Below are 14,982 nucleotides of genomic sequence, written 5' to 3' on the forward strand. Positions count from 1 at the left end.
TACGTTTCTCATTCGCATTGCTGCACGCAGTTCTGTGCGTCACGCATAGAAACGGACGCAATGAAAGTCTATGGACGCGTATCAAAAACGCGTACTATTGCGTTTTTAGCGTCCGTTTTCCTCTGCGGTTCCCATAATTCTTTTTTTTCCCCTGGGTCACGTGTGTGCAAAACGCAATAGAATACGCATTAGAACGCAAGAAAAACGCATGTGTTTATCAACTTGCGTTTCTTTGATTTTAAACGCATTCTTCATACGCAGATAGTCTGAACAGGCCCTAAGTCAGTTTTTGCCCATTATAAAATCTTTCCTCTCCCTGATTGACATTTATCACATGGTGACATTTTTACTGTTGGCAGGTGATGTAGCTGCTGCATGTTTTTTTGGCGGTTGGAAACCGCTGTAAACAGCTATTTCCCACAATGCAGCAAGGTTCCCAGACAGGAAACTGCCAGGAGTACATACTCAGTTTCTTGTGGGAGCGTTTTCACCACAATATCAGTCATACAGCGCCCCCTGATGGTCTGTTTGTGAAAAGGAATAGATTTCACATGTAAAAGGGGGTATCAGCTACTGATTGGGATAAAGTTCAATTCTTAGTCGGAGTTTCTCTTTAACTCATGCTGCTGAATTTAACTCAGATATTAATGAATCAAGATGAATTTATTGCTTCAGGCGGCAAAAAGTCTAGAACCGGCCCTGCCTGGGACAACCTACATTTTTCTTTTTCTTTTTTTTACAGCTTGCTGGACTTGCATTTTTTGACATGGTCTAAAAACATTTCCTGTGAAAAAACTCAGGAGAAAAATTAATTGAATCCAGGCCACATGCAGAAAAAGGCATCACAGAGCAGATGGCAGGGATGGTCAATGTGTTCGTTACAGGCTTATCTTGCATCAATTTTCAATTACTGTATTTGCATCCCATTAACCATCCCTAACAAGGAGTGGTGATTGCAGACATCTCCTACAGTGCCACCTGCAGGCTAAATCTGCTATTGAGCCTTCCACCAATAAATGTAGTGCTCAAAGGGGTGTATTCACTAAACTGCAGTAAGCAGAATAATGAGCATAAAGTCTTACCGCACAATGAGTAGAGCAGAACGCAATACATGCAATGCAATGCATTAGGTGCTATTCATCATGAGTAACACTTTTCGCACGTTATTCTGCTTATCTCTGTTTAGTGGATACACACCGAAAGGTTTACATGAAGAATAGCATCCCTCACTATTTCTACAACAGTAGTGGAAGGGAGTACCCAGAACAGGTACATAGTTTGAACCAGACTTCTTTTAACTCACTGGAGAAAATTTAAAGGCTAATGTAAAAGGTACTTGTGCAAAGATAGGTGCTATTTTTTAACCTCCTTGGCGGTAACCCAGAGTCAGGCTTGGGATGGAAAAAAGAAGCCAGGAGTGGTAATCCTGAGCCTGACTCGGGGTAGCCACTGGGAGGGTACAGGGAAACAGTGCAGCACAGCAGGCGTTTTAACTCACCTCCCTGGGGAGGGACCTCAGAATCCCTCGGGTGAGATTGCCATTTGTCATGACGACAGATGGGGATCTCACTATAGGGGTACATCGCCACCCAGAGGATGGAGGGAGAATTGCAGCAATCAATCCCAGGTAGGTAAGTGCAGGGACTGCTGCAGATCTCACTGTGGTATGATTATTTTTTCCAACTTTTATGGTCTAAAAGCATGTGAAAAAATTGCACCGCTTTTAGACCCTAAAATCCAGAAACAATCATATTGCCAGGGAGGTTAAAGCCCCTATCTAAGTAGTTTGCACCCTCCAAACCGCCTTCAAACTCACCTCCAAAGGTCTTAAGCATTGCGGTCATGCGACATCATCAGGCAAGAGAGCCTTGGTGCCACAAGGGGCTGTGCCACCTCCCGATGCCACAAGGGGGCCAGGAGGTGGCACTGCAAGAGTAGGCGAGAGAGGGAGTGGCTAGGCTTCTGCAGCAGGTAGTCCAGCCTAAAGATGGCCACTAATGATACAATATGCTGAACGATCGTTTACGAACGATTCTTTGCATAATCGGACCATTAGGGGACCCAAACAATCATTTCTGATCGTTCATGCGAAGTATCGTTTGTAAACGACTGTTCAGCAAATTGCATCATTAGTGGCTACCTTAACACTTGGACTCAGCTGGGCTCTATTAGTGACAGTAGCCTGTGCTGTTAAAGTGGGAAGGCTGAACAGCTTATTTGTTGCCTTGCAGCCTCCGCAGGTTTGCTGTAAACATGGTCTACCAGAGCCTCATCCTGTGATATTGGGATCTGAGCACTACAACATTCAGTGGAAATCATTCAACTAGTGACAAAGATGTCCATGGCAAAAAAAAAAAATCTAATCCAGGGCCTGCCTGTAGCTTCAACAAGACTGAAAACAGGATGCCAGATGTGCACAGAAAAAGGTGACACTACACCAACAAGGCCCAGATCCATCTAAAGGTGGCCACTGATCCTATTTTACAGCAATTCGATAAATATGATTGGAAATTCCCCGAAAAAAATCAAAAGCTTTCTTTTTTATTCGACTGAAAAATATTTCCCGTTTTTTTTTTCATCGATCCTGAATGCTGGAAATGTTCCTTCAATTGTTCTAAAGATTGTATGGCGTGTGTCAATTTATTAATATACACGACCCTAGCAATTTTCTCAGAGTTTTCAATAAAGTTTATCACAACTGGGGAAAAATTGAACATGTGTGTGGTACATTGGTCATATTTTTGAAATGTTACAATCAGTCAGAAAAATTGATTGCAATTCTTGAATTGAACAGATAGTTAAAAATTGTGTGATGTGTGGCCGCCTTAAGATGGAAGGAACTTTCAGCGAAGAGTTCAGACCATTGCGGCTCTTTGCATGAGAGTCGGAGGATCATAAAGATCTGATCCGCCATGATGGCCATAATGGCCAGGCGACGCAAAATGTCATTCGCTTAATGGTGCACACATACCCACATTGCAAAATTGCGAAAACGATCACCTGACGTGCCAAAATCTGTGGTCACAGGAAAAATCACTTGAAATATCGCAAAGTGGGTATGCAGCTTTAGGCAGAAAAAACTTGCAGAGGGTGTCTTCGAAAACAGTATGAAAATGTATTGAAAATTATCCAAAACAACCTTGTTGAACCTGCTTTAAGTGTCAAATCTGCATGGCAATATCTGTTTGTGTGGCTATCAGTTAAGACACGTGCAAGGAGATGTGGTGAAGTGATAATTGCTATCTGGCGGTTCCCATGCTCACTCCTGGAAATATTTGCATGCTTTGATGAACCCTCTTTTCCCCATCTGCATATATTGGGGCACGAACAGAGTTGCATGTCAGTCTGACCAACAGGTTAAGCCTGAGCTGGACATACAATACAGTGACTGTTATATTGCCTCTGTGGTTGCTGTTAAAGGGACTCCGAGCAGTGCAGAAACTATGGGAAGATGAATATCATTTTAAAGCTCTCTTTCTCCTCTTTCCAATGATATGTAAACCGCCGCCCTACGCCTTTTAGTTTTCGCTATTTTCGCGATTGAAATTGCAGCGGCCGCGATTTCAATCGCGAAAAAAAAGAAAACTAAAAGGCGTAGGGCGACGATTTAGGTGTCGTTAGAAAGAGGAGAAAGAGAGCTTTAAAATGATATCCATCTTTCCATAGTTACTTGTATTACACAGGGCGACTTTTTCTGCTGAATGGAGCTGCTGACACTGGGGAAAGTGTCGTCTTGTGTAATACAAGTAACTATGGAAAGATGGATATCATTTTAAAGCTCTCTTTCTCCTCTTTCTGGCGACACCTAAATCGTCGCTCTACGCCTTTTAGTTTTCTTTATTTTCATGATTGAAATCGCGGCCACGGCAATTTCAATCGCGAAAATAGCGAAAACTAAAAGGCGTAGGGCGGTGGTTTATATATCATTGGAAAGAGGAGAAAGAGAGCTTTAAAATGATATGCATCTTTCCATAGTTTCTGCACTGCTCGGAGTCCCTTTAAAGGGGAATCATTTATGGCCATTATGATCTAACCAATTACTACATGAGTATCTGCCAATCTCCTGCCTCATACATACAGTTGGGATTCTTTCATATGAAGAGTAATGAGCGTTTACAGGACTGAGTTATGCGCACAAACTCATAGGATATAGGGGTGACGCCCCTAAACTAGGAGTCCTAGATAGTTTTGCATGAGCTTTGTGGATGTAAGTGTGTAAAGTCAGCTGACTTGTTATTACACGGCCGTGTCTTTTAAGGGGGGGGGGGGGGGGGATAAGGGTTTAGCTGTTAAGGTTGTTTTTGGATATTTTTCAATACATTTCCATACTGTTTTCAAAGACACCCTCTGCAAGCCTTTTTCTGCCAATCGACCTTTGTGTGAGTGGGTGGCTTCCCCACAAGGGGTACAGTCTTTAGCACACCCAAGTAATTTTTGGTATGCAGCTTTAGACAGGAGTTCTGAGGTAGATACATAAAAAATACTTCCATATACTTTCACTATGACTGGTATAAATAACAGATTTTTATTTTTTTATTTTTATTTAAAGTAGAACTTTACCAAAAGATAGTATAGTTAGGGGAAAAAATACAATACACTGCAAAGTAAGAAGTTAAAAAATAGAAAATAGATCAAGAAATGGTTGAACTGTCGCTGTGTATTCATTGATGTTGTTTAATCCATCCTCAGCCTGCATGTAATCATCTTTACGACTGGCAGACATAAAAAAACAGACAGCAGCAACTGCTATTATCTATAACCACACCCCCTAACAATGCCGCACACTGCTTGCTTAGCAGTTGGGAACAGCCATTATTTCACCCACAATGCAATGAGGTTCCTGGACAGAAAACTGTCAGGGCCATGGCCCTTGTTTCTTTAAAAGGACAGTAGTTTTCTAATTAAAATACCGTAACACAATCTTGCAGTACAAAACTTGATACAACTTTATTAACACAAATACAAAAATTGATGTTTTCCATAAAAGAGGTCAATCTTCCTGAATAGCAATATACCATGTCAAGAAAGGGACTTTCGTGAGACTGACAAGTTATATGATCTGGTTTGTAATGAACAATTTTTGTTTCAGGCAATGACACGTTTGTTTCTTAATTTGTGCCCTTCATCAGGCCGCTGTACACAATCACTCCCTAGCTGCATGGCTGTTCTTATACGCTGGCCAGTGGGATCGTGTTAGTTGCATTTGGTTGGTTTGGATGCCATTCTCTATTACCGTGCAAGTCTGGTTCTCGCTGTCGATTGGGTCCAATAGAATGGTTTATGTGTACAGCTGCCTGATGAAGGGCACAAAATAGCCTGAAACGAACATGTGTCGCTGCCTGAAACAATTGTTCATTACAAACCAGATCATATAACTTGTCAGCCTCATGGAACATGCTATATTGCTATTCATGAAGATTGACATCACGGATAAAAAGTTTTATGGAAAACGGCAGTTTTTGTATTTGTGTCAATAAAGTTGTATCAAGTTTTGTGCTGCAAGATTGTGTTACGATACTTTAATTAAAAAATGTTGGTCCTTGTACATAAACAAGTATTTATAAGTGGGTGTGGTGCATCACCCTTTGGAGGACTTTATGCCCTTTCCTTTGACAGGAGCATTCCCAACGATACATCAAAAGGGCCATGGCCCTGACATCACACTGTGGGAGGGGTTCCACCACTATATCAGCCATACAGACCCCCCCTGATGATCTATTTGAGAAAAGGTAAAGATTTCTCATGGGAAAGGTGGTATTGGCCACAGATTAGGATGATGTTGTGTTAAAGTTCCTCTTTAACTGTTACGAATGATCTACTGCACAGGGAAGGGCAAGACTGTGAGCCAATCCAGCTTTAGCACGCAGATGATAAGTAAAGGAAGCAGAGTGATGACCTTATCTGTGTTAATATTTTTGATGACCCTGGAGATGTCACTGACCACACTCGCCTGCTTTACCGCCACAGAGAAAAGCGAGGTCACCAACCTAAACAGCCACTCTTGCAGGGCTGTGTAGGGTAACCACAGGAATGGTTACATGATCACAGTGACAAAGCTAATGGAAGGTAAAGAGTGTTACTTAAAATTCAGCCTAAGCACAACACATAACAGTAAATATTTGTTATACCTGTACAAGAAAATGGCTCTTTTAAACAGATTGACCACTTTGTAATTCAGATAAACTTGGCTCTTTAATGCGGAGTTAGAATGGCTGTATTTATACAGAAGTCCGGCTATTTGGAGGTCATTCTCCACTTCTCATTTATCAGTGTCCCTGAGCACTGAAACTGCCTTGAAGCCAAATTGATTTTGTAAAGAGCTGTTGACCTAAGACGGAGATTGGCCAAGGAAAACAGAGTTGGGTAAATAATTAGCTGGTGCTGTTGAGAAGATGTAGCACCAGCTCCTCATCCTCGGCGAGCGACAGCCCCGTGTTCAGCGGCTCGAATGACTGCTGGCGTCCGGACGACACTTTCCTCTTCTTGGTGGCGGCTCTTTTTTCCTCTCTGCCTTTTGATTTGCTGCTTAATGTCCTCTTCCTTGGCGGTGTTTTCTTATGGTCACTGAGAAAGAGCAGAAGACAGACATTAATAACAGCAACTATCCTGAAAGCAAAACCAAAGTCCTGAAACATCAAAGAACACACGCAGTGCAGCCATCAACCCCTCCTGGTTCCCAAGTACAGCCGTTAACTTTGTTGGATAGACTTATACTTGAGTCATTAAAATATGTTAGCTTAAAAGGGTCAAATATTGGGGTCGATTTATATCCGCGTATATACGGAAGCATGTCATTGACCATCCCTACTAATTAAAAACCAAATCACAACACAGGACATGTAACACAAACGTTAATGGTTTTTGGATGAGGTAGCCAGTTGAGGCCACCTCTGCTGAGAATCTAGCATGTGTACATCGTGCTCGATGCAATGGTTGCCGGATCGCTGGCCGAGTCTATTCTCCTCCTTATCCCTCCCACTCAGTGCCTTTGTCCCTCTGCTCCTCTCCGTGGCAACGGAGCTATACAGCTTTCACCCCAAACTGTCACCTGAGGGTTGAGTCCCGATCCTTGCGGGTGATAGTCCTGGTACGTGTGTACGGGGCTTAAAGGACAACTGAAGTGACAGGTGTATGGGGGCTGCCATATTCATTTCCTGTTACGCAATACCAGTAATTTTTACTGGGTTCTGCGCAGAAACAGTTTTTAAATACTATCTGTGTTTTGGTTCCTTAAAGGTGTACACCTGTGATTTGGTGGAGATTGTGCAATAAAGATTTATCTTGAACTAGGATGATATGGTGTATAGGGCTCATTTATGTTGCTCCTTCTACTGTATATATGATACTGGCTGCACCGGTACACGGTTCAAATGAGTGATAAAAAGCGATTGCACGATAACTCTGTGGCTCCCTGGCAACCCCCTTCTTATACGCAATACCAGTTGCCAGGCTATCCTGCTGATCCTCTGCTTCATATACTTTTAGCCTTAGACCCTGAACAAGCATGCAGCCGATCAGTTGTTTCTGACATTATTGTCAGATCTGACAATGCTTGCTGCATGCTTGTTTCTGGTGTTAATCAGACACCACTGTAGCCTAAATAGATCAGCAGGGCTGCCAGGCAACTGGTATCGTATAGATATGGCAGCCTCCATATACCCAGAGCCGGTTCTAGACTTTTTGCTGCCTGATTCAAACTGGTGAGGATGCAACACATTTTGGAATGATAGCACAGCACCTGGCAATTTACTCTGTTTCATTTAATGTTCTCACATGACATGCTGCAGCTCAATGCAAAAGCACACTGGCTGGCTTTAAGTCTGTGACAAACTGCTCACCCTCAGCCACTTCATTTCTCCTCAGTCAGGACAGCAGTGCCACCTCCTCCCTTCTGCCGTGCAAGTCAAATGAAACACTGCTGCTCTCCTCCCTCACTGTCAGACTCTTCACACAGCACAACAAGCTGCTTTTCCCCAAGGATGACCTCTTCACCTCGCTCACTCTCCTCTCTCTTCTCCTCCTACTCTGCATGCTGTTAGTGTAAACACACAGTACAAACATGCTGCCCCTGTAATCTCTGCGCCTGATGCAAGTGTTTCACCTTGCTTCATGAGAGAACCGGCCCTGCATATACCTCTCACCCAGGGATCACTTTAATTCCTACCACTGGTCTGATGTTATTCATATAACCACAGCTCACAGCTCCTGTGCTATTGCTGAGGAAGAGGCAGAAATATCTCACCTGGATTCCTCCCCACAATAGCAGTACACAACAAACACACAATTATTATGCACATTGAGTCGTTGACAGGAGCCTGAACCTTTTCATCCTCAACCAAGAGCATATGCCGCATTCATTAACGTTAAAACCGGCTGATCAAGGTAACAATTACTAAACAAGAGTTAAAATAATTTGCTCAAACAAGAAAATCGCACACAGGTGCAGTTCAGACTCTCGCGGATGTTAATTTCCTGGTATTCAGAATTACTGACACGTTAAATAGGAATTATGTTTATGATTAATGATGTAGAGAAACACTGGAAATGTATGGCAAGGGCTTATTATGACATAATATGGTTCACAGGCTGCAATGCAAAACAGCAACTACAAAAACAAGCAGAATTTAAAACTGCAAAAGTAAAACTTTTCTTTAGAGGACGTATACTGTAAGGTGCGCCTGATTTCATGCAGAATCCTCCCGACCGGGAAATTCACCACTTCACAGTTCTGGGTTTTTACCCCTTAAAGAGACTCTAACAAAATTTTGAGCCTTATTTCTTCTGTCCTATAAGTTCCTATTACTGTTCTAACGTGGTCTGTCTTACTGCAGCCTTTTCTACTTGCACTGTCTCTGTAATAAATCTTATCTCCTTTCCTCTGTCGTGTCTGTCGGGCTGAGGCTGGAATGTGCAGCACTGCTTGTCATTGACAGAAGCTTTACACACCCCCTCCAAGCTCTGCATGAGTCACACAGTAAGCTAGTTCTCAGCCTATGATACTGTGGTTAGAAGCCAGTCTTTTGTTTGTAAACACTGCCTAAAACTGTTAATTACAAACCAGGATTGCAGCAGGGAGTGGCAGAAACAGCACAGAGGGCCCAGGAGAACATACTGAATAGAATGGTATGCTTTTTATTGTAAGAATTTTAGAGTACAGATTCTTTTTAAAGTGAATGGGAACCCATTTATAAATAAAAAAAGTCAGATACTCGCCTAAGGAGAGGGAGGCTCTGGGTCCCATAGAGCTTTCCCTCTCCTCTCCCGGTGCCCGCTGTTGCGCTGGCTCTACGTAGCGGTATTCGACCATTTCAACCGTTACCGGAGGGGATTGGAACGGGGGAGCCAGCGCAGCACCGAGGGCACCGGCAGAGGAGAGGCTGATAAGGACCCGAGCTTTCCCTCTCCTAGGGGGAGTATTTGACTTTTTTTTTTACTTAATCCTGGGTTCCCATTAGCTTTAAAGTGAAGCAAGCACTATTAAGCAGACTAGGACTGATGTAATTATTTTTTATTGCACACAGCAGAGAGTAAACAAAAACTTTCATGGGGGGGGAGGGGGTATATTGGACACTATGCTCTAAAGAGTTTACAGAAGTCACAGATGCTATTTTCACACCTTCCCTTGAATAAATAATGGCAAGCTAAACAACAGTGTATTATTTAATTGGAAACTTGTCGCTTTAGATTTTTTTTAAAACATTTTTTTAAACTTTCAATGACTGATAGAGCAATCATTCACTGTTAAACTGCTGCAGCTGCATGCATGCGCAAGAGCGGGAACTACAGGGGCGTGCGAGGGCGGGATTAAGTGCAGATTGTGACTCTCACATCCTGGAGTCTTTAGGAAAGACAAATTAGCATGCGAGGGTCACGTCCAAGAAACAGAAGTGGTTAATGAAGAATATAAGTGATTCTTCAAAACTGGCCCACATTTGTAGTATCTCCAATAAAAAAAAAAGTGCAAGAATGTTGCTCTTCATGTGGACAGGCTAATGCCAAAAGGCCTATTTTTTAAAGGCTTTTTCATAATCAAACACTTTCATTCCAGCGCAGGAGACTTGAGCACAGCAGTAACTTCGGTGCAGTCAGAAGGCGGAGCTGAAGTTACTTATAAACACTATAATTCGGCCTCCAGCAATAGCTGGAAGCCAGATTATATCATTCCCCACCATCCATGGCGGCCTGGAGGGGGAATAGTAATTAACGTGGCCGGGACTTGTGCAGCAGCAGGATCAGCCATATACCGGCTGTATCCTGCGCCCAAATCTCCCGGTGCCGATTCCTCTCGTACGCTTCATAATATCCCGAAAAGAGAAGGGAAAGTGAGTCTTTTGAGAAGCGGGAAAATGAAAAAAATTAGAAATAAAAAATGTGCTAAAATAAATTGGCCTGGAGTACTTGCAAGTCTCTAAATAAATTGGCTGCTAAACAGATAAAAGGAAACAAATATGGTAACCTCCATATCCCTCTCACTTCAGTTTTCCTTTACCCTTTTGGGGACCACTGGCGTAAATCCTACGCCGCGCCCTTGTGGGCACCTAACTCTGATGTGGCGTAGGAGTTACGCCGCCCGCCATTTCCACTCCCGGTGTGATCGTGCGCACCCGAGAGGGGACATTAAGCTGTCATATGACAGCTGACATCTCCCCTCAGTGATCAGAAGCCATTGTGTATGGCTTACCTTCTTGCCGTCCCCGCGGCAATCCGCGCTCCCCTCCACTCTGTCCGGCATAGCTGCTTGCTCTGACGTCAGTGCCGGGTCCCGGCAGGATGACGTCATCAAGCCACGACTCGGAACTGAGCGGCAATACGAGCGGGGATGCTGGCCAGAGCAGAGGGATCAACTGTGACTCATCGCTGGAGCCTGGGAAGTGAGTAAATGCTGCTGGCTAAAGGGGGGACATCTGGCTACAGCGGGGAAACAAAGCCCATCTACCAAAAGTGGGGATCCAACTGTCTGACCCCCCAAACACATTCCCCCCGCATGCAAATTCACCTGGTCCTGGGGGGTTAGGCAGCCAGTCCCCAATAGGTTGAAGGATACCCGAGGTGACATGATGTACAGTACCTAGCACACAAATAACTGTGCTGTGTCCCTTTTATTCTTTCTCTGCCTGAAAGAGTTAAATATCAGGAATGTACGTGGCAGTTCCAGTCAGGACTGGATCAGACTACAGTATTACCCTCACTGATAAGAAATTACAACTATAAAACACTTTCCCAGCAGAAAATGTCTTCTGAGAGCAGGAAAGAGATAAAAAGGGTCAATAATTCATAGATTTTAGTTCTGGCGTACTTCAATTAATGTGTCATTGAGAAAAAACAAAACAGTAAAAACTTAAAAAGTAGATTTAAATATAAAATAAAACTGTGGAATATCTTAAAGGGGAACTTCAGCCTAAACAAACATACTGTCATTAAGTTACATTAGTTAGGTTAATTAAAATAGATAATATCTCTTATCCACCCTGTTTTAAAAGAGCAAATGTTTGTGATTTCATGGGGCAGCCATATTTTTCATGGGGGTAGCCATCTTTTTGGTTGAAAGGAGGTGACAGGGAGCATGAGACAGTTCCAACTGTCCTGTGTCCTGATCATCCCTCCCAGCTGCCCAATCTAGGCTTCACATCTCAAATAAAAAATGTAAAAAAAAAAAAAAAAAATTGCACCAAAACAGCAGACCGAGAACATCATCATCAGAAATCCCATCATGCTTTGCACAGCATCAGGGGGAAAATGCCCGGGCAGTTTTCTTCTTTGCAGCTAAAAATGAGGTTTTGGTGAGAAAAACAAAGTTCTGATGCTGTGAAACTGGTAAAGAAACACCAAGCCTTCTCAAAGCTGCTGAGTAGATTTTTAGTCTGGAGGTTCACTTTAAAAAGGAAGTTTTAGAAGGAGGAGGATAGATACAATTGTTTATTTCATTAGTTTATTTTCACCTCAGGTGTCCTTTAAAATAAGGATTATTCCACCATTGATCACCTGGAAAGTGCATCTTACATCTTGTGTAAAGTCAACGGAACGGAACAGAGGTCATATAATTCACTTAAAGAACCTGAGAAAAGACTTGGACATTGAGCCTAGTGATTTTTCGGGGGACAATCCCATTTGTACAGCGTGAGGAACCTGCCAGAGCTGGCGCCACGTATTGTAGGAGGAGGAGCTGTCCTGTAATGAACAGCGATCCGTTCTCTATTAAGTGGCTACATCCACCCTCATATACAAACAAAGTGATGAATCTGCGGAGGCCCAATTCCCAGAATGCTAATCATGCAGCAATCAGCGCTAATACACTAGCAGGCAATTACGGTGACTTATCTGTCCGGTGCTGCTGCCGGAGGGAGAGGCGCCAATGATTTCACATCATCTTGTAACACCATAGTCATTGGTAACAGATATAATGATCGGCAATCACAGGCACTTGGGTGAGTTTAGCAGTACAGATGTTATATATAGACCATGATTCACTCTTAATCTCCCCTCCTGACACAGCTTATAGGTGAGCAGTCATCTCGTTCCTCATCGAGGACATGAAAGAGGTTCCTGGGATAATGCGCGGCTATGACACACATTCCTCGCCAGTGTATTAAGCCGCTGCTGAAATATATGCTCTCTGTACTGGAACAAGGCCTTGGCTAATACAGAGTAATGGTTGATAATAGGGCTGCTTGTAATCACAATGTGAAGAAGCCGTAATGCACTTAAGGCTATCTGAAGGTATGTAAATAGTTTCACTGCAAATGGCTGTGACTACGTTGCCCATATACCTGCAGATCAGATCATCCCGAGAGTTCCCTTAGGTGTCACTCTGGTCTTTCCACTGACATGGTCATGTTCCCAGCCCACCTGGTCTTGTTACATAATGAATACAGGCGCCCACCCTCCACACAGCCCATAGATACGGTTTATCTGTTTGTAATGACCTGAGGAAGCGGGCAAGGACCCGTGAAACTCATTGTCAACAGCATAACCCTTTTTTTGTTTTCTTTGAACATTAACAACCTAAAGACCACGTACCGCCAATGGGCGTGAACGTGGTGGTAGCCCCAGAACCGCCTAACGCCAATTGGCGACAAGTCCTAGGGCGGGGTTTTGCAGCAGATCCAATCCTCCAGTTTTCCAGTAGCAATCGCCGCTAGGAGACCGTTAGACGGCGAAACCACTGTCTAATAACACTGTACAGCGATGCGATCTAAAGCAGCGCTGTACTGGGGACAGCCTTGTGACACGACTGTTCCTCCTGGGGGAGACAGAAGCGATCTGCTGTCATAGGCTGGCAGCGGGAGGGAAGGTTGGTTCTTAAAATAAAAATAATACATTAATTAATTGAAAACAAAAAAACAAAACAAATAAACATCCCCGGAGCGATCATAGCCCACCAACAGAAATCTATGTTGGTGGGCAGAAAAGGAGGGGGGGGGGGAAATACTTGTGTGCGGAGTTGTACAGCCCTGCAGTGAGGCCTTAAAGCTGCAGTGGTCTATTTAGCAAAAAAATAGCCTGGTCACGTGAGGGGTGTAAGCCTATGGTCCTCAAGTGGTTAAGGATTCCTTTTTCCAAATCTCTTGTGTGAGTCACCATATGAGGTAGGATACCTCTTTAAATATTTTTTTTCTCTGTATGCCTACCCACTCCAAACATACGTTTATTGGGCACCTCCCCAACAAGGGGCAGGCCTCGTTGCCTCCTGACCCCATGGTTACTGTGAGCCAATCACAGTTACCGCAGGGCACAATAGGAAAAGGATGGCTTTGGTCCCTAAAGTGGACCTGAACTCCTGCACAGGAGAGAAGGATAACATAAATATACTATATACATATATATATATATATATATATATATATAGATAGATAGATAGATAGATAGAGAGAGCGAGAGTTTCGCTTGTCTAATACCCTGTCATCTGTGACTAATCAACTGAAATTTGACCTCTCAGCTGTATCAGCTGGCTTCCTCGGCAGAGCAGCTGATTTGTAAACACAGGATGTTAACAATATGCCTGCTTCCATGAAAGCAGGAAGTAGACATTGCAGAATTATTGCAGGATTTTTATCAGCCGTAACAAAGATTTTTTTTTACTTTAAAGGTTATTATGTTGTTGCTTATCTTTCAGCGCAGAGAGGAAGCTCTGAGTTCAAGTGTGCTTTAAGGGGCCAGAGCTGTTGGGTCCCAAAAGGGTTAACTGTTCTTATATCTTGCTTTAGAATCATTACATAAAATATGTTTGCATTACTATAGGACAGCTATTTCACTTTTGCTTTGTTTGAAAACATGATGTCAATTGTACCAAACAAAATATAATAAAAACGACAATTGAAATCCATCCTGATTGGAATGTTTATGGATACAAACGATACAGTGCTGCCCATAATTATTCATACCCCTGGCAAATTTTGGCTTAAAGTTACTTTTATTCAGCCAGCAAGTAATTTTTTGACTGGAAATGACATAGGTGTCTCCCAATGGATAATAAGACGATGTACAAGCGGCATTATTGTGGGAAAAACATTTCTCAGCTTTTATTGACATTTGAGCAAAAAGTGTCCAGTCCAAAATGATTCATACCCTTCTCAAGAATCAATAAAAAAGCCTTTATTGGCTATTACAGCAATCAATCGCTTCCTATACTTGCAGACCAGCTTTTTGCATGTCTCCTCGTGTATTTTTGCCCATTCATCTTTAGCAATGAGCTACAAATCTTTCAGGTTGGAGGGTCTTCTTGCCATCACCCTGATCTTTAACTCCCTCCACAAATTCTACAATTGGATTCAAGTCAGGACTCTGGCTGGGCCACTCCAACACGTTAATGTTGTTGTCTGCTAACCATTTCTTCATCACTTTTACTGTGTGGTGGGTCATTGTCATGCTGAAATGTCCACTGGTGCCCAAGGCCAAGTTTCTCTGCAGACTGCCTGATGTTGTCATGAGAATCCTCATGTATTTCTCTTTTTTCATGGTGCAGTTTACTGTGATTAGGTTCCC

At 43.1% G+C, this 14,982-nt stretch overlaps 1 protein-coding gene across 1 annotated transcript in view; it reads right to left on the reverse strand.

Moving 5' to 3' along the window:
- Window positions 1–6,166: 6,166 nt before the first annotated feature.
- The window catches only part of DDX10 (DEAD-box helicase 10), a 339,094-nt gene continuing 330,278 nt past the window's right edge, over window positions 6,167–14,982 (reverse strand). The window contains exon 18 of the mRNA XM_068266912.1: window positions 6,167–6,564. Coding sequence (XP_068123013.1) covers window positions 6,372–6,564 — 193 coding nt within the window. The 3' untranslated portion in view covers window positions 6,167–6,371. The remainder of the gene's footprint in view (window positions 6,565–14,982) is intronic.

Source organism: Hyperolius riggenbachi, chromosome 2 (assembly GCF_040937935.1).
Source record: "Hyperolius riggenbachi isolate aHypRig1 chromosome 2, aHypRig1.pri, whole genome shotgun sequence".
Lineage (NCBI taxonomy): Eukaryota > Metazoa > Chordata > Amphibia > Anura > Hyperoliidae > Hyperolius > Hyperolius riggenbachi.